Below are 25,067 nucleotides of genomic sequence, written 5' to 3' on the forward strand. Positions count from 1 at the left end.
ATTTGGTTAACAAGGAAACCCAATAATGAGATCGTTGTATTTCCAATCATGCCATTTAACTTGTTGTTACAAATGTGACAGATCAAATAACTGCAGCAATATATACATATATTGCTGTAATATAAACGGCAAATACCACACTGATTAGAGAACGTTAAAATAAGGCAAAGGCAAGAGGCAATGCAAAGATATCACGTGCTCAAATCTGGTTCAAGTATGTAAGATTACCCAACCTGATTTTACAACTCAGGATGACTTCATCCTTCCTATTTTTGGCCCCTCTTCAGCTACTCAAACCCCAACCGTCCATGTGGCCGACTGCCAATACAGCCAGTTAGCAACAGATACAATTTTTTTTTTTTAATTTTTTTTTTCAACGTTTATTTATTTTTGGGACAGAGAGAGACAAAGCATGAAGAGGGGAGGGGCAGAGAGAGAGGGAGACACAGAATCGGAAACAGGCTCCAGGGTCTGAGCCATCAGCCCAGAGCCTGACGCGGGGCTCGAACTCACGGACCGCGAGATCGTGACCTGGCTGAAGTCGGACGCTTAACCGACTGCGCCACCCAGGCGCCCCCAGATATAATTTTTTTAATCAAGTATTTTTTCAAGTGTGAGAGAGCACATGCGTGTGAGTGGGGGAGGGGCAGAGAGCGAGGGAGAGAGAGAATCCCCAGCAGGCTCCGCACTGACAGTGGCGAGCTCGACACGGAGCACCGTGAGATCACGACCTGAGTGAGCCACCCAGGCGCCCTGGCAACAGATGGAACTTTAAACCTCAGCTTTGTTTCCCTTTACTCCTTATTCATCCTTTCCTATGACGACAGGTTTTTGCACATTTCTTCGTAACGCCAAGAGATGAAGAACCCTAAGAATGAATATGACGTGATGCGACCAAAGCGAGATTATATACCGCTGATTTACTGACGTATAATCCAGAGTCTGACTGTGGTTTCAAAATGCGGACTCACCTGTTAGAAAGCAGAACAGTGAGGTGAAGGATGACGTCATCGCCGCTGGACACCGTCGGCTTCATGGTCTGAATGTACCTGAGGGCTTGTCTGTGCTCACCCTGGCTCATGAAGGCTTGAATAATCTTTGAATGCTGCCACGACACAGGTTTTGCAGTACTTGGGTGAAACAGAAGGTCCAAGCCGCTCTGCAAAGAGGACATGAGAGTCGCTAAATACAAACGTGACGCGCTGCATTTAGACAAGGTAGCCGACCTTTACAAAGACAGGCAACGCTACAGCCACAAAAAGCAGTTTAAATGCAACCTGTAAAGGTCTACTTGAACACATGGTGTGTTTTAAGTAAAAGCTTCATTCTTTTGAGGCCTCATTTAAGCTATTATAAAAAACTTTCCACCACCACCGTCACGCATCAATGCCGAACTCTGCCTCCTACAGCAACACACCTAGTGTATCTCCGACAGAACAATGCTCCGTATTTGCGCTACTAGCAATCGCTTATTATTTCTTTCCTTCTTTGGATAGTACGGAACCTGGGGTTGAAACTGTTTTATCTTTGTATCCTCACTGGATAAATAGTGCTTGGTAAAGGCACTGATTGAACGGAGTCCTTAAATTACCTCTAAAAGCAGACTGTATCGTATCTGTAACATCACATTTAATCCAGCTATGTATTTCTTTCTAAAATCCTAATAGTTTACGAACGTTGACATTCTAAGTGAACAGACTTACCCCATAGTCATTATGATCTATCAGCCAAAACCCTTGGATAAGTTTGACCTGGCCCCAAGAAATGGCAAAGGCGGTCGGAAATGATTCGATGCAAGCATCTGTTTTGTTGGGGAAGGAATACATGATATCGAGTAACAAATAAATGGTCTTTAAAAAAGAGGATTAAGGGCAATAAACAAGAAGAAAACTCCCACACGTCTAATTGTGTTAGGCAGCAACAGCAAAGAGGCTCGAAGGGGCTGCGTCTGGCATTCGGAAAGCCCGGACGGATAACCAACCGTGGTAGTTTTATGAAACGTGGGCCTAGCCAGTCCTACAACCGACCTCACTCGTTCTCAACAGCAAGTACCACCACGAAGGAGATGAACTAAGCACACTTGCTTAAGGAAGCCAGTGGCTTACAGGCAAACTGAAGAAGCAGAGCCACAGACAAAATTCCAGTTAGGCAGCAAAACCCAGCAGCTTAAGCAAGCGCATCATCTCTGTTATAAATCACGAATGGAACTACACGTTTTTAGATAAAGAAACTGACGTTAGCACAAAAATATTACTGCAAAGACCACCGGGCTCCAAGCCAGCCAATACCTAAGGTAGTATTAAGCTAACTTCTCATGTATTCGTACTGAACACAGAAGGTGACCTAAGAAAGAGCATCTGGCCGGCCATGTTTTGGAGCCGTTGTTCTAACGCTGGGAACGTCTGGGACACATGGTCCAGTCGAGGAGAACTGTGGACGCTATCCCTAGAAAATTGAACACCAAACACAGTTCTGCATGGTTTCAGGTCCGCGACGGACCCTCTGAACCCAACCAACGGACCCCGGGTTAGGAAACCTTCCTTTAGAGAAGTTTCAGATGTGAACTGGAGACTGGTTTTAGATGCGCGAGGTTCCCACCACTCTCAAATCTGAGGATTCGGGTAACGCGTGAATTACTTGACAGCGCTTAAAGGATACGACAGCGTGTTTGCTCGCTTCGGTAACGTCGTCTAGGAGGTATATGTCCAGCAGTGCCTACAAAAGGATAAAACATCCGGTGTGCCTTATATATTCGTTCACTCAGGCTCCTTGGTTTCCCGAGCCTGTGCCAGGTGTGAAATATAGGGCTAAGCACGACACCCTCCCCCCAACTCTGTTGTCGGGCACTTACATGTAGACTGGTGGGGGGGTATTTTCCTGTGCCTCCTTCATCCCGTTTCCACAGCTTCTCCACGCCATCTCCTAACTGAGAAACCATTCCGTCAATCATCAAGTAATCAGGATTCCACTTCCCTCTGCAAGAAGGGCAACATTCACGATTATTTAGTATTAACTTATTTAGTATTACCTAAATAATTTAGTTTTATCTAAATAATTACTTAGTATTATCAGAACAATAAGCATCACAATCCCAACAATCCAGAGAGTCGACAACAGGGCCCCGTTTAGCACCAGGTGAGCTCTAGTCATCAAGAACCAGCTAGACCCCGAAGACGCCTCTGGCTGGGGCACCAACAAGCCAGTGTGTGAAGGTCAGGTCCGGAGGAGAACCGGGTCCCTCCCGCCAGGTGCCTGAAGCGATTCTGGGTTTTACAGCCCGAGAGAGCATGGCAGCCCATTGGTGAAAACGTGCTGCAGTTCAGGGTCAAAGAGCCAGGCCCTCAGTTTCATCACCCAGGGGGTTCTGGCCCCAGCGATCTCTTCACCACTGCCTCGCTGTGCACCTATGAGGCGAGAGGCAGACACAGTGCCTGCCTCCTCCTCGAAGAACACTGCTCCTGGGGGCGGGCAGCTGCTCAGTCTGCAGCCATACTGACTGTGTAACTTTGTGACAAACAGGACCAGAAAGCTTAGCAAATCCGCTCAGGGACACACACTCTTAGCAATAACAGATCCAGAATTTTCAGATATGCCTAGTAAGTCTCCCAAGTCCTCGCCTGTCTCCGAGATTAGTTCTTAAGCACCGGACTCCACACTTGCCACGCACCAAAGGCACTGATCTCTGGGCGACCGTGACCTTGCGCCTGTGCCTGCGTGAGCCAGCGCGGTCAGTGCTGCGGGCTATGCTACCACGAAGCTGCTCTGGCCCAAGGGAGAAGGCGCTCTAAGTCCAGAGGCAGAACCAAGGCTCACTCACTGCTCTTGCTTCTAGTACTTCTACTTCTTTATTTCAAAGGAACCAATGAGGCAAACAGTCACGTGTTTTCAAAAGAAATAAAGGAAATAAGAAAAACAGAAAAAAGTGGGTGAAGTGTCAAACCACAGCTGTTAGTGGAAATAACGTAACATGCCTAACTGGTGGTATGTTTTATGTTTTGAGGACTCGGAGCTTCTACTCTTTTCCTGAATACGAATTCTCAGGAAAAATACACGCTTACACTACAGAATCTCCTCTGATAAACCAATTGTGGGAACTACTTTAAATTAGGAAATACTGAGTTATAGAGTAAAGGTGGTAACCCTTAGGTCAAGGCAGACAAGCAAACGTTACAACTAAAATAATAAGGCTGGCAACAAATCCTGTCACCATACTTAAGAATTCCACGATTTCAGCTTTTGTAGCGCGACGAATTCTGTTCTGAGGTAGGGAGACTTCTTACGAAAGTGATTCTTAAAATGTTCTGGAAGGTTCCGGATATACTGTACCTGGACAGACGCTCACACTTCTGTCGACGGCTGGTGTAGTAGTTCTGGATGACGGGGTAGTTGTAGCATAAGCGGGGCAGGTGCACGGCATCATCTAAATATTGGTTGGGGGGGGGGAGGCTGGTAAGATTTCCAAAACTTCCCAACGATACTCAAGGTTACACATATTAACGTTTTACTAAAATCATATGATGTTGTTTAATCTGAAGGTTTCCTCAATTTAAGTAATAAATTTACTTAAATGAAGTAAGTAAATTAGCAGATACACAAATGAGAAAACAGTCTCTCGTGACAGTCTGAAAAAACAAGGGTGCTGGCTTAAAACTCTGGAAAAGCCATTCCAGAAAATGATTCTACTCCCTTAATCACAAATGATCATCTGAAAGCCAGCAACGGCGACTATTTAAGTAAAAATCAAAGAGCATAAAGAAAGAGTAAGATCAAAGCAATTACGCACAGGACAGAAGCACTTCTAAACAGAATCTAACGTGTGCCCCAGACGTGCAAGAAGTTAGAGGCTTTGGAAGTGCTCTAGACAAACATGGCAAAAGTCAAATCCTCAAATTCTTGGTACTGGCATAAATTATTAGCTAAAAGGAGACATTGAACAGATGGCAAATAATACTGGTTAATAACCATATTAAAAGAACTCTTAAGGAGAAAAACATCAGCAAATTAGAATAGAAAACCCACGGGTGAATGGATCTAAACAGAGCTGGTGATATCGCTGGACCCTTTTTCGGAAGCCAAGTTTCGTGTCATTCAGCCCAATAAATAGTGTGTGGACGCCTGGGAACGGCACGGGGCGAGGCTCTCCAGACACAAAGTGAGGAAGAACGTTCAGAAGTGAGAACAGGAGAAAACGTAAGTGAGGTGGTGGGAGAAAGGAAATCTGAAACCCCAGAACAAACAAGTTATAAGGATTTAAGACCGTGTCCACGCCCATCCACGGGTTATGTAAATCTTTTACCTAAGCCCTCTGGTAGCAGCCCGGAGCGGCAGAACCAAAGCACCACTTGTGTGTACCGGCAGATGAGCCGGGTGACCAGGCACTTCCTGTGGAGGTCCAGAAGGCCTGCGGGGGAGGTCGAACACCAGATGTGCAACTTGCAATTTGTCAATCACAAACGAAAAATCAAGACACTAGACGGTTCTCAAAAACTAATGATTCGGAGACTTTGAACGATATATGTGTATTTCTGAACACACTTCGCTTGAACAAGTAATCTCCAAAATGCTAAAATAAGTAACTTACTAAGCAGACATTTTAGGGAAAGGCCTCCACCTTAGCTATGCTTCCATCTACCTAGTTTCAGAAGCCAAATTTAGACATTAATACAAACTAGTACAGTAATATTAACATAGGCTGCTCAAACCAGGCCTTTAAATGAAACTGCGTGTTTTGTTTAAATGGCAAACGGAGACAAAAAATTTACAATGACCTCTGTGAATAAAAACGAATAAGAATTCGAAACTCTACCGTCAGTATGTACTCTGCCTCAACAATCAGAAAGTTTAACCCAAATTTCCCAAGCTTATTTAAGCAGGAGTTCACGGCACATCGAATAACATTCTGTAGTTTTCGTTACAAAACAAGAGCCTCTGCACAATGATGTATCTAAGACACGGAGGTTTATTCTTTCTCGAAGCCAAGAAGTAAAACTGAAATAAAAATTCATTTACAAAAGATAAAGCGCACACCTCTCTCGGTGATGTCTTGGGCCTCTCTCGTGAAACAGTTTAAGACCGAATTAAGGTTGCTAAGAAGCAAACGGCACTGCTGGAGGGACTGTATGGTTTGCGAATCGATGAAGCGACACGAGCCATCAAATAATGGTGTACCTTCCAAGGATAAAATACAAGATGCGTTTTGACACAATAAGTATGAATTAAAATCGCAAATGCAAGGTTTCTCAAACTCGTATCGGCCACAGACTTAGTCTATACATTGTGAGATTTGCCAAACACAAGGTTGAAACGGCACATGACCTCAAGAACCCCAGAAGAGACAAATCCAAATTACTATTTTTTTTAAGAGGCAGAACGGGGTAATAAGCAATATGTGAAGAGGGGAAGGCGATCTAGAGTCAACTTCAGATTCACTGGAAGTTAGTTCATCAAACACTTCTCCTTCAAGTAAGTCCTTTACAGCAGATCTTTTACGTACAGCGTTGTTTTGTGACTAGTATTTTGTAAGAGCATTCCTTCCACCTCCAGTCTTCAGAAGCGAGACAGCAGACTGGAGCCTCAGATGAAGACTTATGACGATAAATTGCACGCCTGTTACAATTCGTTGTAGATTTGGCTGTCTTTTCATTTCAAACTCAAGATGGAGTTTATAAATTCATTTTTTGGGGAAAAAAATGGGTATTTTAGTTGCGACTGGTCACATCTTTTAGATAAAATTTAATCTCGTTAATATTTCATGCGTGACTAACCACGCAACAAGTATCTTAAGCAGAAACCCTTCCTCAAATGATACGCTCTACTTCCGATGTTTAAAATATTATGCTTTGTATTTTAATTACATTATAGGTTTAAAAAAAAAAAAAACAACCCATTAAACCAATAACGGAAGTTGAAGGCAGCAATAACGGCTGAGTTACCAAGTTCAAGCCTGAAGCACCACATTATACTCTTAAGTATAATGAAGGCATACGATTTGTGAACTGATTTGAAATTTTTTTACATGAATTACATAACCATAACGAGTTCTAAAAATATTTTCCTTTCAAAAAAGTACATTTTTACCCTGACTCTGGATTATCCAGTGTTTGTCCCTCACTTCAACTATACTAAGTGATTGCCAAAATATTTAAAATTATTTCATGTTTGTTATTTCATTAAGTATGCCCTAAAAATACTATAGAACCTCACGTCTTCCTAAAAAACTTAAAAATCTTCTACGAAGAGCAATTTACTTAAGAAGTCCATTTGTTCATTCATCACTAACACGATGATACAAATAACAAAGACATATACATCTAAAACTTAAATTTTACTTTCATATACAGGGCAATCACATTATTCCATTATTTTTGCACTAATTAGGTATAGCGTTTGATATTCACAGGACACCTCACAACTCAATGTACAGTGAATACGCAAAACTGTTAAGAAAAAGGACTTTGAATGACTGATAAAACATCTGCTCGTAGAAGACAGAGGAGTTCTTTGCCCTCCTATTCAGCCTTTTTATAGTCATAAATATATTTACATGGAAAATGAAAAAACAGAGGAGCTTCTGAAGTTACCTGGCATATTCTAACTCCATCATCAGCATGTTTTATAAATTAATCTTGTAAGATCAAAAATAAGATATAATCCTGAAACTTGGTACTGTACACATACTAACATGCTGCCAGTTTGACAATCTGTTGCAAAATCTTGCTCAAAACAGAATTTTGTCAGGGTACCTGGCTGGCGCAGTGGTGGTGGAGTGTGTGACCCTCTCTTTTTCTTTTTTAACGTTTATTCATTTTTTGACAGAGACAGAGTGTGAGTGGGGGAGGGGCAGAGAGAGAGAGAGAGGGAGACACAGAATCCCAAGCAGACTCCAGGCTCCGAGCTGACGGCACAGAGCCCGACATGGTTGGGGCAAGCGTGTGACTCTTGATCTGGAGGTTGTGAGATTGAGCCCCACGTTGGGTGTGGAAATTAAAAATAAGAGCTTTTTTAATTTTCAAAACAGTTTTGTTTTAGGGAGAGAGAGTGCAAGTGGGGGAGGGAGCAGAGGAGACAGAGAGAGAATCCTAAGCAGGCTCCATGGTCAGTGTGGAGCCTGCCACGGGGCTCGAACCCACAACCCTGGGATCGTGACCTGAGCCGAAATCAAAAGTTGGAAGCTCAACTGACTGAGCCACCCAGGCGCCACCCCCCCCCCCCACAAAAAAATCTTTAAAAAATCAAACAAAAACAGTAATTGTCACCCCAATTTAAAAAGAAATACTTTTCTTCAGACAGTTCTTTAAAAAGTTCACAACTTCAAACTGATGAAAAGTTGTCAGGTACTTAACACATAAACCAAGGTTAATTTTTTAATGTAATACTTACATAGTCTGTCAAATTCCTCTTTTGTGAAAATCACTTTATTCCATGTCCATTCGAGCACAAAGCGCAGATTAGCAGCAGAATTTGGTTGTTCTTATTTGCAAATATCAACGGAAAAAATAAAGAATTATTAATTACAAAGAATTAGTAACTTCAGTGGGAAAAGAGAGCAGCCACCCTGACCAAGCGAGCAAGGTTAAGTTCAACAGTAACAGAGACAAAGTGGCGCCACACCCTCATGAAACGGCAAGGAGCGCGTCAATTTAAGGAGCGCTGCTGCGAAACATGTGAGCCTGCAACTAATCCTGGGGAAAGATGAACAAATATACATTGGGAGGCTGTCTATGAAATAACAGGCTTATATTTTTTAAAGAAGTCAAAGTCTTTTCTTCAAAGATAAAGGCCTAGGAATTAATTATACAAGATAAAGAGAAATCAAAAAGACACAAAACCTAAACACAGAGTATATTCTGGATTCCCTACCCCTATAAATGCTACAAAGGATGTGACTGACATGACTGACAAGATCCCGGTAAGGTCTGGAGATCAAATAATCACACGTATCAAGGTGTTCCTGATTTTTAGAAGTACAAAGTGGTTTGGTAATCAAAGTTCTTGTTTCTGGAAATAATACTGAAATGTTACTCACAAGTAAAGAAACATGATGTCCTCAACTTATTCTCAAATGATTCAGAACAAAAATAATGTGTATGTGGAGTTTATGCTTGTAAAAAGGGGGATACACGCAACTGGGAAGAAATTTCCAGAGACTTTTGCTGAGTGAAAGGGTCAATCCCAAAGATTATGTACTATATAATTACATTTATGAACTTCTTAAAAAATGTTTATTTTTGAGAGAGAGAGTACACGAGTGGGGAGACAGAAAAGGGAGACAAATAATCCGAAGCAGGCTCCAGGCTCCGAGCTGTCCGCACAGAGCCCGATGCGGGGCTAGAACTCACAAACCGTGAGATCATAACCTGAGCCAAAGTCAGACACTTCACCGACTGAGCCACCCAGGTGCCCCATGAACATTTTTGAAATGACAAAATTATGGAAGTAGAGAAGAGATTGGTGGCTGCCAGGGGTTAGGGGTGGGGATCGGGGGAGGCAGGCGAGGCTATGAAAAGGGCAACGTGGGGGTCCTGACTGAGGTGCTGTACCAGAGGTCTCCCAGACCCTGCCGGGGGAAGGTGGTGCTGAAAGGGTACACGGGACCTCTACATAATGTCTTAAAGCTACAATGTCAATGTGCAATTATCTCAAAATAAAGTTTCACCCCTCCCCAAACTGAATAATTTAAAAATTTTAAAATACAAAAGTAATTTTCTATTTGTTAAAAACTGAAATCTTACCTTCTGCTATCCACTTTTTGATACATCCAGTCAAAAGTCCCAGCGAACTCGTATGGATTGCTGCTGACAGTATAGCTTCTAACTGTTCTTCCTAAACCACACACGTTAAAAGAAGAAAAAGAAGAAATGAAGATAAAGGACCACTGACCGCAGACTCAGAGATAGCAAGTTCAATAATACAAACGGATAAAGGCTTAAAAACTCCTAACTCACTAGGTGGCTCTAAACAAAAAGCCAGACAAGAACACACAGCTGGTGACGTGAACTAACTACCATCCTCGCACACCGGTGGCAGGGATGTAACACGGTAAAAGCCACTTGGGGAAACAGTCGTAAATACGGAGTCACCTCGCAACCCGGCAATTTCACACCCAAGAGAAATGAAGACGCACGCCCACACCAAAAGTGTACACAACGCGTTACTCGTCATAGTCCCACACTGAAAACAAGCCAAATGCCCACCGAGTAAAGAACGGATGGACAAAACGTGGCACAATCCTGTACAGACATCAAACAGGACGAAGTACTGGTGTCTGCTACCACAGAGTGAACCTGAAATTCATACAAATGTGAAGTTTCTAGAATAAGTAAGTCTGCAAAGACAGAAAGCGGATCAACGGTTATCAAAGGCTGGGGAACGGAGGGCAAGGAAACAGTATGGGGGTTTTTGTGGAGGCGAGAAAAATGTTCTAAAACCGAATGTGGGGCCGGGCGCACGATTCCAGGAATTTATTCAAAACCACTAAATTAGCCACTTTAAACAGGTGACGTAAAGTATAGGAGTTATGTCTTAATAAATGTGTTACTTAAAATATCGTAAGTCACGTTTAATATCAAAGAACTCGATGAATTTCATTCATCCATTCTTTTAACAATGAATTGCATGAATAAACAGATGAGTCACACAGGAATACAGGGGGCTACGATATGATAAAGGTTTCCCCAAATGAAGAAAAGCACAATTCTAAAAGGAGACTCACTAAAGCATTTACGTTACAATCAGGGACAAAACAAGAATGTCTGCTGGTACCATTATTTTTCCAGTCTGTGGAGGTTCTACCAAGTATGAGAAAATAAACAAGAGTGGGAAAAGAAATGGAGTCTAGATTTGCTGCCGACTGCGTACCTTGAAAATCTAAGAGATTCTAATTCAGTTAAGTAGTTATTAAGTGAAGACACAAAAGTCAATTGCATTTTTATGTGCTAGCAACAACCATTTGGCAATGAATATAGGAAAAAGGTTCTACTCACAATGAGCAAAACTAGAGAACACTTACGGATGAAAACAGAAAGAAGTCCGTAGGAAAATAACCATAAACTCTTGCTCATAGATGTAAAACAAACCGTGGATAAATGGGAAGATGCACCATTTAGACTTGGATCTGATAAAGATGTCAATTCTCTCTAAATTTAGTATGCGAATATAATAAATTTCCAAAAAGAATTCCAATGGAGGTACTGGATAAAATCATCTTATAACTAATACAAAAAACTGCCTATGAACTGACCAAAAATTACAGAAAAAAAAGGGCTGCATTAGCAAATATTAAAGCAGTATATTAAAATGGCATAGAAATAAATGAAATGAATAGGACAAAATTAAAACCCAGAAACAAAACCCAGTACATGCAGACATAGGAAATCAAATAAATGTGGTATTTCAGTAGCATGGGAAAAGGACATTCTGTGTTCTGTTTCATAAGTGGTATAGGACAGCTAGACTGAACATCATCTGGGAAAAAAGAAAAAAATCCTATCTTTGTGATTTGATACACAAAGATGAATTAAAGCTTTAAATGTTAAAGAGACATTTGAAGTGTTAGGAAGAGTTTTTTTTAAGCCAGAGCTATAAAATACATTTGACCACAAAAATATTAATTTGTATGTAGCAAAAGACACTGTAAGACAATCAAGAAAACAGCAGGGGAAATACCTGTAAAATTGCTGACAAAAAGGGTAAATGTGTATTTCATAAAGAATTTCTATAGACAGCCCAGTAAAAAATGGTAAAACCTATAAATATGTAACTAATGATCAGCCAATAATATGAAATTGCATACACATCATGCAATTCGTGTACTGCATGTATACTAAAGGATATGTAAAGAGGTATACGAAAAAAAGGCTACAAGTTAAAAAGTCCTCATAACCATATACACAAACGAACAGATGATGACCCAGACCATGACCCGGGTCTAGACGGAGGCGACTGCCAGCCCCCTGGAAACCTCCCTCTCCTCCTCCCTGATCAGAAGCAAGTCCCACCTCCCCCTACCATCTCCCACGGTGACCACTACCGCTCCCCTGCCTTCTGAAGGAATCATTTTCTTGCTTTTCTTTTTGTTTTACCTCTACGTATGCATCACTGAAGAATACAGTGTCATCTGGCCTATTCTAGGAATGGTCAACAAAATGTCGATATTTATGTGCCTCTATACACTTTAGCCAATTTTCTAAATTCAAATTATTCACGTATTATTTATATAATTGGGGGGAAAATACCCAAATGAGTTGGAATACCAGGTTTAAAATAATCATAGAAAACACTAAATGCTGTTTTGTCCACATGGCTGAATTATAGGTAATTTTTTCTCATGTCAAAGTCTTTTTTTTTTTTTTTTAATTTTTTTTTAATGTTTACTTTTGAGAGAAAGACAGGAGCGCAAGTGGGGGAGGGGCAGAGAGAGAGACACACACAGAATCTGAAGCAGGCTCCAGGCTCCAAGCTGTCAGCACAGAGCATGACACGGGGCTCGAACTCACAGACTGTGAGATCATGACCTGAGCCGATGTCGGACGCTTAACCGACTGAACCCCCCAGGCACCCCCTCTCATGTCAAAGTTTTAAGATATTGCCTTAATTTGACAGTATGTAATTAGAAAAAAAATAATCAGTATGAAGTTTCCTAAAGTAAAAGGGTTAAATGGAGCACTTAGAGCGCCCAAGTCCTTGAGGACGACGAACAGTTGGCTCTCTGCTATCACCAAGCTGAAGCATTTGGCAGGGAAAGGCAGTTTCAATCCCTGACTCGCCTGGTCTCACGCTCTTGCACCAGTGCTGTTCTCACAGGGGCCAGAAAATGGCCCCCAGTCTGTTTTAACAGCTTCCACTCAGGACAAGCCTGAGGCCGCCATGGGGTGCCTCCTGTCCCATATCCTCCCATAGAGCTAAGTGAACCCGGGGCCGAGTTACGGCTAATGAGTCCTGGGAGTATGTGACGTAAGCCACACCCAAGACCACAGCTACTGATCACGCGGCGTGAGCGTCACATCACCTAACCTACCTTCGCAGAAATGATCTAGTAGACTTTTATTACAATAGAAGCTAATAATCTATGACCCAAAGTAAACAAGAGTTAGCAACCACCTCACCTGAGTTAAGTTGGAAGGCTGAATATCAACAAGTCTCGGTGACAGAAGGCCAGCCAGAAGACATCGATTATAACCATCAGGTATGAATTCACTGAGGGATGGTCCTGATTTCTTTAAAAAAGTCAAAGTCTGGAAAGATCGATTAATAAACATCAAAAAATACACAACCAAATTTAAGAATAATTAATAAGCTAATCACCTTACTTTACACTTAATATTCTGAATAAAACTAAAAGACGCTGAATGGAAATTGCAAAAGACTCCATTTTTACACTTCTGCCAAGGAACAGGGTTTATAAGGTTCTTGAGCTAAACCAATGCTCATTAGTTATAAATAGTATTACTGATGAGGGCATTGTAGGTCACTTTTTCTTTTTATGAAAGATAACCCTACTCCTTCCCTAAAGCTGACAGACTTGGTGACAGATCTAAATGAACACCCCCCCCCCCCCCCCCACCGCCCAGGCCCCCTCACTGCCCCCGGCAGTTTGTTCCTCCTGATCTGACGTGAAAGGATCTAATATCAAGTATAAATACGGCATTCATGCACATCTAGCCGATTATCCATTTAAAAATCTGCCATTTTGTGTTTCCCCAGAAAAGTATTTTTCAACATCAGTCATCGCCCACTCTGCCAGGCACCGTCCTAGGTACCTTCTTTGCGTTACTTCCTTTATTCATAAGCTTCCTGAGGAGAAAGAGGAGAATTAAGAGGACGGACAAAAAGGGATGTGGTGAAGGCACTGACCTACTTCGCTATTATCCTTAAGGTTCAAGCAGCCGACATCCACACAAAGCTGCCAAAAACAGCCCAACCCTCTTCTGGCAGATTGCCAGAACAGGCTGTCAGTAACTAACGGCACCGGCTGCCAACATCACAAACCTAGCGGGACCTTCCACTTGAGCCGAAACAACAGTTTGTACAATTAACACTAAATGCAGCTCACATCCACGACCTGACTTTAGCCCGATAAGACACTCTGTCCACAGCGTTAGTTGCCACCTACCTCCTTGTGAAAGCCGTTACAAGTTATACGAACAATTCCTGAGTTTAATAAACAAGTGGCATCTAAAAAGAAAAAGATGACAAAATATCCGCTCACATATTAGATTTTTAGATGGCACTAATACAACAAAATTTACCCTAACAAGAGGCTGGTAGGCAAGGTTATCAAGATCATTGCATATAATAAATTTAAAAACGGGGCGCCCGGGTGGCTCAGTTGGTTAAGTGTCCGACTCTTGATTTCGGCTCCGGTCATGATCTCGCGGTCCGTGGGCCACGTTGGGCTCTTAGCAGCACGGAGCCTGCCTGGTATTCTCTCTCTCTCTCTGCCCCTCCCCTGACTGCATATGCATACTCTCACAAAATAAATAAACTTTAAAAAATAAATAAATAAAATAATTCTCTTCTCCTGGCAAGATACCAAGCTGCACCGTAAGTAACAGTTATCTTTTCTAACAAATTCAAAATAGTGATACTTTCTTTATATAACACCTAAGTATTGAATTTCTCATGTACGTATCAAATGAATTTCCTCAGCTGCCCATATATTAACCATCGGTAATGAGACCTGAGCAGGTAATTACGTACACGTGCATACCACACACTGTATGTGTACCGTACGTATATGCACACGCATACTATACATATACGTATTTCGCACCAACACGCAGACACGTGTGATTTTTCTTGAAAGGTCATGTTAAGGAAATACATACCAAAATTGTAAGTACTTGGGCTAAAAAACTGCTCAGGAGGTGGGAACGAGGGAGGCACTCCTCGACTCAAGCTTCTCTCGTGCACCAGCACATCCAAGATGTAGTGTGGGGAAGCCTTACTCACGACAGAATCCAGTGACCACAATGCAAAATAGGAGCAACTATGCAGATACTCTCCTGATCTACAAGAAAATTTTACAAAATCATGAAGTCACCGAGCGGCTACACATACAAATACGAGAAGGAGAAAAAGAGAGAGAAATCATACCTTAGCGAGTCTGGCATTTGCGCATGATACCAACGATTTATGTCAAAAAGCCCCAGGTACACAGAAGGCTTCCCTTGTCCGTATACATTCACCTGCCAGGTAAAGACTGAAACACTGGTGTCAGGAGACAGCGCTGAAAGAAAAGCACGTAGTTTTAAAAAATGAAATAAATCATTGCAAAGTAAAATTACCCCGAATAAAATTTCAGCAACGTTTTCTCACAAATTAAGGAGTCTCAACTGCTATTTGATATATCAGAGCACACTTCTATCGTTCATTCTGTAAGGAGAGTGACATTCACTTGTATCTTAACTGTTTCCCTATTTCAAGAAGATCTTATTAAAAAGTACGCATCAGAAAAGTTCTATCCTGGCTTATTCTCACTTAACGCTTTGGCAACTTTGATGCAGTGGAGGTAGAAAACAGAAAATGACTTGGATGAGTATTGTACCAACAACGGAACACAGTTAGTACCAGAGAATCTCAATAGCCACGACGGGCGGCCTAGGCGCTGGGCTTAATTCCTCAGAGGAATTCTAGCTGAGAAGGACTGAGCCAGCTGTATGGTAAAGGGAGGAAAGACAAGGACTTGGATGGTGGCTGTGGGATGGAAAGTCAGAAACAAAGTGAGAGAAAACAACAGGAGAGAAAGAAGCAAACGTCTGAGACCTGACAAACAGGAAACAAAGCGGAAGAGGGGCGGGGGCAGTGAGAAGAGGTGGAGAGCTCTGCCTGGGGCATTTGTAACTCGATGTGATGACTGGACCACCTACAGACGTGGGACAAGAACAGAAGACACGCTCAGGACGGATGAAGTGTCCCTGAGGATGAACCCCAGTAAGACCACCGACACAAATACGGCCCTAGTGCAATTCCCGGGACTGCACGAACCCCTCCCACGGTCCCACTCAATCCTCCCGACTGCCTGCTGCAGAACGTACAACTGTATTATTCCACTCACGGATGGGGAGAGGGAGGCTCAGAAATGTTACATAATTTGTCAAAGGTCACAACTAGTGACACCGCTGGGATCCGAATCCGCGCTGGATTCTAAACTCTCTGCAACCGTGACTAAGCAAGGCTTGTTTACCAGGAAGAAGGGAGGACACGAAAGGAAACAGAAAAATTAAAGGCATCCAAGGCAGGTCTCAAAAATACACAGAGGGAAGCATTATTCACAGCCTCTTCATTCTGGTCAAAACCAGAGGCCATTTTTGTCCGTTTAGAGAGAGGTGGACGAAAATACAAGGCTCCTTCATTAAGGGTCTCCGAATCTACTCCATTCTTGAGTTCCGTACGGCAATGTGGAGAGTAAGAAATACCTAGGAGCTCAGACAGACCTAAATAAATTTCCATAATTAGTATCTCAATTTGTTAACTGCCAGGAGTATGAACTCTAAAAAGCAGTAACTGTCATAAATCTTACGTCAAGATAAATCTTAACATCAGGCATTGCACATGATATATATTAAGAGCACTTTTTAACTGACCTTCACTCATACCTTCCTCTCTGTCGCCATGATATCGAAATTTCTCTATACTCTGGCAGCCCAACAGCTTGGTATTACTAGTCTGTCCCCTCAAAGGAAACATGCCACCCGTGAGGTCCAGTGTGTATCTCTCTTCACAGTACTCTAGCCCCTGAAAGATAAAACGTACGCAAATCTTAATAGAATTCTAGGCAAAAAGTCATTCAAAAGTTAAGAATTCTCCAAATCTGGGACGCCTGGGTGGTTCGGTCAGTTAAGCAGCCGACTCTTGGTTTGGCTCAGGTCATGATCTCACGGTCTGTGAGTTCAAGCCCCACATCAGGCTCTGTGCTGACAGTGCAGAGTCTGCTTGGGATTCTCTCTTTCTCCCTCTCTCTCTGCCCCTCCCACTCTTTCTCAGAATAAACTTTAAAAAATAAACGTTCTCCAAATTTAAACATTTTTCACACGATACAAAGGAAACACAAAAAGTTAAAGAATAAAGAGAACAAATCACTGAACAGGGCTCTGGAATTTTACATAGCACACAACACACGAGGCTAAATTTAGTGTCTCGAAAATGGTCACCAACAAATCTAAAGCCGTTATCAAACGTGGGAACCCCGTACTTTGGGCTGCAGCGTAAACTGGACTAACCATCAAAATTACACACAGACACGCTCCAGGCCGGCAAACCTGTTCCTGTGTTCTCAGTGCAATTCTCGCTCTAGAGCAGCAGCTCTTCACTTTGTGTTTGCCCAACAATCTCTGTAAGAATCTAACAAAAGCTATGAGACTTTCTCCCCAGAAACATCCACTGATGACAAAAATGTCACACAGAATTCAGAGACTTCGTGGATTCTTTAAAGCCCGTCCACGTATCCTCAGACACGAGGTTAAGAAAGCCTGTTCCACAGAAAGGAACGTGAGGGTTGGCCACACTGCCGTCAGCAGCACGGCACTTCTTCCTCTAGAACTCGGCTGGAAAAACAGTCATCTGAAAGTCCAATGCGTTTACCCGCATTTACAATTGTTAAGTGGCAAGACCGTTTAAAAAAAAAAATTTGTTTTTCATTTTGGGGCGCCCGGGTGGCCGAGTCAGTTGAGCGTCCAACTGCAGGTCACGATCTCACGGTCTGTGAGTTTGAGCCCTGCATCGGGCTGGCTGCTACCAGCGCAGAGCCCACTTTGGATCCTCTGTCCCCCTCTCTCTCCACCCCCGTCCCCTCCTCGCTTGCTCTCTCTCTCTCCAAAATAAACATTTAAAAATTTTTTAATTTATTTTTTTAAGGTTTTATTTTTAGGTAATCTTTACACCCAACGTGGGGCCTGAACTCACAACCCCGAGATCAAGAGTCGCGTGCTCTACTAATTGAGCCAGGTCGGCACCCTGAGACCGTTTATAAAGTCACCTCATGGCTTACTGCTTTGGTATTAGTGCAACAAGGTGGAGCTGTTTTTCTCTGGTACCAATTAGGTCACAAGATGAGTCTTGTCTAATCTCATTTTAGAGGACAACGATACCTGGGGAAGTTAAGAGTGCTCCCCGGGTAAAACAGCTAGTCTTGTGATCTCTACTCTAACACTCTTTCTGTTATATTATGAATACATTATTCACTTGAATAGAAGAAAAACTTTTCAATATGTTAATATCTTTAGACAAAGACTAAAAAAGGCAAAACAGTGACAAAATGGTAATAACGAACCCGTATCCCCAGTACCATTTACCTCATACAAGATTTGTCCCGATGCCAAACACTTTCTATCACCAAAGGCCAGCTGAAGCAGGTGTAAACTCAAAACGTCCCCTTCACTGAAAGAAACAGAGATTAACTGAGAAGAAACGCTAAATATCACATTCATACATTAAGCATCTCTTACTGTCCAGTATGCAACGCTGCACGTGACAAAACTAAGGTCAATGTGAAGAACTTACTTTTACTTGGTCGTTTTCACAAAATGCAGTACTCTGAAACAATAACTGATTTTTATTTTTATTAGAAAAAAATTTTTTAAATCTTTTATTTACTTTTGAGAGAGACAGAGCGTGAGCGGAGGAGGATAGAGCGAGTGGCGGAGAGCAGAGCAGAGAGAAGAGAGGGAGACACCGAATCCGAAACAGGCTCCGGGCTCCGAGCTGTCAGCATAGAGCCCGACGTGGGGCTCGAACTCACGAACCGCGAGATCATGACCTGAGCCTAAGTGGGACGCTTAACTGACTGAACGACCCAGGCACCCCTGATTTTTATTTTTAACTAATTCTAATTAGCTCAAGCTGATGTGATTTGCAAACTTTAGGTGACCCCTTACCTGGCGGAGACTACAGCTGTTGGGTCAACATTCCCTCTGCCCTTCTTTCATAGGGAAGTGTTCGTTAGGCACATGGCTGCCTAAAATATGCCACATTTCCCAGCCTCCTTTGCGGCTGGGTGCAGGAGGCCCAAGTTCCAGGCAACAGATGTAAACAAAACTATCCCACGGCAACCACAGAAAGTCCTCGGCACGGGACAGCACGTCCTCTGCTCCTCCTTCCTGGTCTCTCCCTCCATCCTGGGAGGCTTCTGGCTGAAATGACGGGGTTGCCCTGTACCACAGCAGGAGGGCTACACGGTACGGACATAAAGCAGATACCGAACCAGCTGTGCACTGCTCAAGTACAGCATGCGGTAAATGTTAAGAGCACAGACTTTCATACCGTCTGAATGTGAATTCTTCTTCTCTCAGGCCCGTCTTTCTTAGAACGCCTGCTTTCCCTGGCTTCCAAGGATACCACACTGTCTTAATGGTCCCCACACTACACTACCCGTAGTCCTCTGCCGGCGGTTCTGCCCCCTGCTTCCCAACCTTCAATCATCTCTGAGGGCAGAAGGCTTCCCAGCTTCTTCTTTTCTCTAGCTAGTCTCACTCTGGGCTAGTGGTTCTCTACCTTGGTTGCTTATTATTAGAATCACCAGAGGAGTTTTGAAAAACTACTAATGCTTAGATAGACCGTACCACCAGAAAGAGATTTCATTGGTCTGGTACAGCCAGACCAAACTCAAATAGTCACATTATCCTGACCTCCATGGCCCTTTAGAGACCAGTTCTACTTTTCTGACCTCGCCCGTGACGGCTCTGCATTCTACCCTTTCCTGGTCTTGTTGCTTTTCCTTGTGACATTTTTCTAAGGCCTTTGCCATCTTTCCCCCAGATCTTCCCATGGCTCTCCTCCCTCCCTGTCCCAACCGACTTCGTCCACATCTCCCTAACTACACAATCTGAAATAGCAGTTCCCTACATCACACACATTCTGTATCTCCTCTCCCAGCTTTATTTTTCTGTATTTAACATCACTACCTGAAATTATGTTAAATATGCGCACTCATATACTTACGAAATATACTCACTGAAATATAACATCTACAAGAACAGAGATTTATTGGTTATGCATCGCTACATATCTCCAACTGTCACCAGCACATAGTAAATGCTCGATAATTATGCTGAATGAATAAACACGCGTGGACGTGAAACAAAGACAAATAACCTCGAAAAGACCAAATACTAAACAGGATAAACTGGATACAACCACCATTAAAGGGACACCAGACAGTTTTTCCATTCAATTTTCCACATTACAAAATTAACGTGGCTTTTATCATAATCGATGAGCTCTGTGGCAACAGCTAAGACCTACGCCCGTGTCATCCCATGGTGGCACAGTCACTCCACAGTGATGCTTCTCTTCCCTTTTTTACCCTGTTTAAGTACTCACTCTGGGGGGCAAAAAGGAAGGACCATACCATCTGTCCTTCCGATTTAGACTTTCAATCTAAATTTGTATTATTTTCACCTACTTATAATACCAGTAAGATGCTGGTAAAGTCCATGACCAGGGGATGGAAGAAGAGCCTTTGTTAAATTAATCACACACCTTCGTAAAGTGAGAGAGTAGCCTAAGAATGGCTTAAAGCAGGATTCCTGACCTGAGGTCTGCGGGGAGACGACGAGCAGTCTGTGAGCTCCCATGACTTGTAAACAAGATTATTTCTATCTGTTTATATGTGTATGTGAACAATACATAAAAAAGACACACATGTACACACATATAAATGATACACGTATACGTACACAAATCACACATGTACAAACAACACCTCTACACACAGAGTGCATGTAATACTCATACACGAATAAACAAATGTAAATAATCCTGTTTACAACGGGAGCTCACAGACTGCTCTTTGTCTCCCCACAGACCTCAGGTCAGGAATCCTGCTTTAAGTCATATCACACACACATACGAATATATATGACAGCCTTCACCAGATTCTCAAAGAGGCCCACGACCGATTAAGTCAAAGACCAGAAGACCACAAAAATACCATTCTCAAAAATATCTCACATCAGTAATACTGACAAATGCAAAGTAAATCATGTAGGAACAAATAACCCAAATTACCAAATAAATTAACCCTGTCCTATTAAAGGAATAGACTACTAGACAGTGGTTTAAAAGTCACTAGAGAGTTATTCCCATGTGTTACTCAGTGTGTTGTGGGTAATCAAGGTAAGTACATGCAGGGCATCACTCTAAGAGAAACAGAAAACAGTATATTCTGCCCACATTTTAAACTGTGATTCATTTGTGCTTCAAGTGCAAATGCAGTTGACCCTCCAACAACATGGGTTTGAACTGTGCAGATTGCACACAGATTGTTTTCAATCTGCACACAGATTGTTTTCAATAAATACCAAGGGAGATTTTTTGGAGATCTGTGACAATTTGAAAAAAACGTAGATGAACCACACAGCATAGGTATACTGGAAAAATTAAGCCAAAAATTAGACATTGGTACCAGAATACAGTATGTAACACATATAACACACAAAATATGTGCTAATTGACTGTTGATATTATCAGTAAGGCTTCTGGTCAACAGTAAGCTATTAGTAGTGTAGTTCTGGGGGAGTCAAAAGTTAGAGGTGGATTTTTGACGGTGGGGGCGGGGTGGGGATGAGTCGAAGAGTCAACTATAGAGGTCTGAAAACTACGTCAAAAAAGGACTCAGGGAAGTGCATACAGTTCATGAGGATTTTACACAAGAAAATCAGGAGCAGAGAATATTCACACAGCTTCCTGATTATAAGAACAGAGTGGGCATCACCTACTGATAATACTACAAGAATCAAGAGTGGTATGGTAAAAAAGAACGCAGACTTATTCACCAAGTTCCAAAATAAGAGGAAAACACTCTAGACCTTAGTGTGGGAAATTTAGAAAAAGCAAAATAAAAAAATCCACATAAAGAATAATAAGTCAGGGTGCCTGGGTGGCTCAGTTGGTTAAGCATCCAACTTCAGCTTGGATCATGATCTCTTGGTCTGTGAATTCGAGCCCCGCGTCGGGCTCTGTGCTGACAGCTCAGAGCCTGGAGCCTGCTTCGGATTCTGTGTCTCCCTCTCTCTCGGCCCCTCCCCACTCACTCATGCTCTCTCTCTCCCAAAAATGAATGTTAAAAATTTTTTTAAAGAATAATAACCAAACTCATCCTAAGAGGCAATCCTAGGAGGAAAAATAAATACAACAATCGTTTAGATGAAAGTCCCCTTGCATTCCCCATCCCCCAGAGCCCTGCTTGAACAGCCCAGAAGACTGTGAACCCATCAAACTGGTGCCGCCCCCACTGCACTCAGATGGATGGAAACACGGACCGGATCCCATGAGGGAGAGCCCAACAGCAGTCTCTGTATTTTCATTTCACTATTTTTTCAGGATGGACAAATTACAAAAGTGGCAAATCAATTCTTCGTTTCCATCACTTACCACAGAGTAAGAAGGTAAGACAAAACCACAAAGTGGGGACGTCTAATACAAAAACCCCAAGAGACCCCAATTCAGGTACCTAGAGCCCAAGGTGGGATGGACTTGGGAGAAAGTACCGGGAACAACGGGTCACCACCGTCATGGGCTTTATCCCCCAAGCTTGACTGTTTCATCAATCAAGAAGGAATGAAACATCAAGGAAAAAGACGAGGAAATCAATACTTCTGCCACTCTAACCCTGGAAATGAAAAAGCTGAACGGATGGAATTCAGCTGCAAGGTTTCTCGTGAGCTATACTTGGGACAAAGTTAGACCCTGTGACAGAGTGAAAACTAACCAAATGAATGCTAGGAGTACACTGGGCCAGGCAAACAGGAGGACCAGAGAACAGAGTCGGGGTCGATAAAAATGAGAGGCACACACAACAGAGAAAGATGGTGGGACACGAGAACACGGGAGGCCGCAAACCCCGGTGTAAGGCGGCGAGGCCGTCGCCTACTCAGCGCACTGGCTCACTCCTGGGTACGGCAGGCAGACAGACGAGCACAGTGTCCTTACCGCCACCTCAGAACTCACTCAACCACGTGGAAACAATCCCTTCACCTTCAAGATCATTTCAACCACCACTTGCTAATCCACTGAACTATGTCGTTTGCACCGAACGGAGACAACGTACTACGAAACTTTCCAATAGAAATTAACTGCTGCCGCATCGCTGGCAAATGTTTTTAAAAACACGTCTCGGGGCGCCTGGGTGGCGCAGTCGGTTAAGCGTCCGACTTCAGCCAGGTCACGATCTCGCGGTCCGGGAGTTCGAGCCCCGCGTCGGGCTCTGGGCTGACGGCTCGGAGCCTGGAGCCTGTTTCCGATTCTGTGTCTCCCTCTCTCCCTGCCCCTCCCCCGTTCATGCTCTGTCTCTCTCTGTCCCAAAAATAAATAAACGTTGAAAAAAAAAAAAATTAAAAAAAAAAAAAAAAAAAAAAAAAAAACACGTCTCACGCTTACCTGTCCTGTGTAGACTGAACAGCCCACAGGTAACAGCAATTACGAGGGTCGTTCTCCGGCTCTTGAAAAGTAAGCGCGTACACGGGAACTCGTCCACCTTCCAACTGAGTGTAGTACCTACAACAGGCACAAAAAGTGGTCTGCGTCATACTGTTAACTGGTGGTTTCCTGAAGAAAGAATCAGGGGTCTTGGGACGATCTCGGGTTAGAGCAACTGCCGTTCACGCAATCGTCTCATCTTCAAAGATACACAGGGCGTACCAGGTCACGGACGACCGTGGGCGCGGCGCTGGAAGGGCTAAAACCACTACGAGGGCACCTTCCAGCCCCGCGAGTGCCACCGTGTGCTGCTCCCCGGGGAGGCAGCCGGGGGCGCTGAAACCCCGACACAGCGCGTCACCTTGGCTGCTCGCCCCGGGCCAGTTTCCCCATCGCGACACCGGAGCGGCGAGAGCCCGAGGGGCTCCCGTAAAGCACCTAGAAATCAGCCCCGAGAGGCCGGCCGGCGCTGGGGAAGAGCCGGAGAGGCCGGTCCTCCAGGCTCTCGGGAGCAATTCAAAGACAAGAGCTGGGAAAGGGTTCTCCGCCCAGAGAGCCAAGGTGGCCTTCCCGAGGGGGCCACCAGGCGACAGCACCACCACCTCATCATGGGTACCTTGCAAAACCCAAACCAAAAGAAAGGGCTCTGAGGAGGTGCAAGGACGGAAGTTACTTCAAGGGCTTGTCATTCTCTGATATTATCAAAGAACTCAACAGTGAGCAAAGGGCCTGGTTTGAGATGAGAGAACCTCGTTAGTTTCCTCCTCTCTTTTCTCGTCCGCTTCAAACGTGGCATAGGGTATACACTGATTACCAAGACGAGCCCGGTAGGTACCAATTTCTTGGTGAGAATAATGAAACAGAAAGTTTGGAAGAGCGACTACTGTTGACTTTTTGGCAAGATAAATTACTCAAGAAAACATTCCAATAGGCCTTGAAAAAAAATGGAGAAATATCAAATTAACAACTTGGGAGAAAAACGGGCGTCCGCTTAACTCTGCACAGAGACCAGAAGTCTGTAATGCCTATTTGCTACCTTCCTCAGCAAAGGGCTACTTCCCTCAATAAAGGGTCAATTCCACAGCATTTTAAGGACTTTTTACGAATTTTTTTTTTTTTTTTTTTTACATAATCTCCACACCCAACGTGGGGCTCAAACTCACAACCTCAAGATTAAGAGCCGCATGCCCTACTGCCTGAGCCAGGCACGTGCCTTCAGCAATCTGAACGCCAAAAATACCAATTTAAAAAGTATCGATACAGGGGCGCCTGGGTGGCGCAGTCGGTTAGGCGTCCGACTTCAGCCAGGTCACGATCTCGCGGTCCGGGAGTTCGAGCCCCGCGTCGGGCTCTGGGCTGATGGCTCGGAGCCTGGAGCCTGTTTCCGATTCTGTGTCTCCCTCTCTCTCTGCCCCTCCCCCGTTCATGCTCTGTCTCTCTCTGTCCCAAAAATAAATAAAAAACGTTGGAAAAAAAAAAAAAGTATCGATACAATCGAGGGAAATTTAAACAGGATAAAAATTTCAAAACATGGTATCTTTTAACGTTGATTTTAAAAAAGTCTCTGTTTTTCCATCAACCAAGAACTTCTACCATTAGCTTTACACGTGTGGTTATAAGGAAAGTACTCTGGACAGAATTTGTACTCCGTAAAT

At 43.3% G+C, this 25,067-nt stretch overlaps 1 protein-coding gene across 8 annotated transcripts in view; it reads right to left on the bottom strand.

Annotated features, from left to right (window-relative positions):
* Window positions 1-25,067, bottom strand: part of AHCTF1 (AT-hook containing transcription factor 1) — an 80,509-nt gene that overhangs the window by 30,668 nt on the left and 24,774 nt on the right. For 5 of the 8 annotated variants that reach the window (XR_015246300.1, XM_086694378.1, XM_086694382.1 and 2 more), the window contains 16 exons: window positions 23,374-23,490; window positions 18,291-18,375; window positions 16,584-16,734; window positions 15,094-15,226; window positions 14,826-15,007; window positions 14,111-14,172; window positions 13,104-13,232; window positions 9,732-9,822; window positions 8,380-8,469; window positions 6,028-6,168; window positions 5,297-5,401; window positions 4,327-4,420; window positions 2,852-2,975; window positions 2,659-2,715; window positions 1,704-1,850; window positions 972-1,159 (listed from right to left, as the gene is read on the bottom strand). Coding sequence is in view for 7 of the 8 variants with exons in the window: in XM_086694378.1 (XP_086550504.1) it covers window positions 972-1,159; window positions 1,704-1,850; window positions 2,659-2,715; window positions 2,852-2,975; window positions 4,327-4,420; window positions 5,297-5,401; window positions 6,028-6,168; window positions 8,380-8,469; window positions 9,732-9,822; window positions 13,104-13,232; window positions 14,111-14,172; window positions 14,826-15,007; window positions 15,094-15,226; window positions 16,584-16,734; window positions 18,291-18,375; window positions 23,374-23,490 (1,896 nt within the window). In the remaining variant the exon portion in view is untranslated. The remainder of the gene's footprint in view (window positions 1-971; window positions 1,160-1,703; window positions 1,851-2,658; window positions 2,716-2,851; window positions 2,976-4,326; window positions 4,421-5,296; window positions 5,402-6,027; window positions 6,169-8,379; window positions 8,470-9,731; window positions 9,823-13,103; window positions 13,233-14,110; window positions 14,173-14,825; window positions 15,008-15,093; window positions 15,227-16,583; window positions 16,735-18,290; window positions 18,376-23,373; window positions 23,491-25,067) is intronic. The other 3 variants (XM_086694379.1, XM_086694380.1, XM_086694381.1) reach the window with 3 other exon arrangements.

The sequence above is a fragment of the Puma concolor genome, chromosome E4, assembly GCF_028749965.1.
Source record: "Puma concolor isolate L17-30 chromosome E4, mPumCon1.1.hap2, whole genome shotgun sequence".
Lineage (NCBI taxonomy): Eukaryota > Metazoa > Chordata > Mammalia > Carnivora > Felidae > Puma > Puma concolor.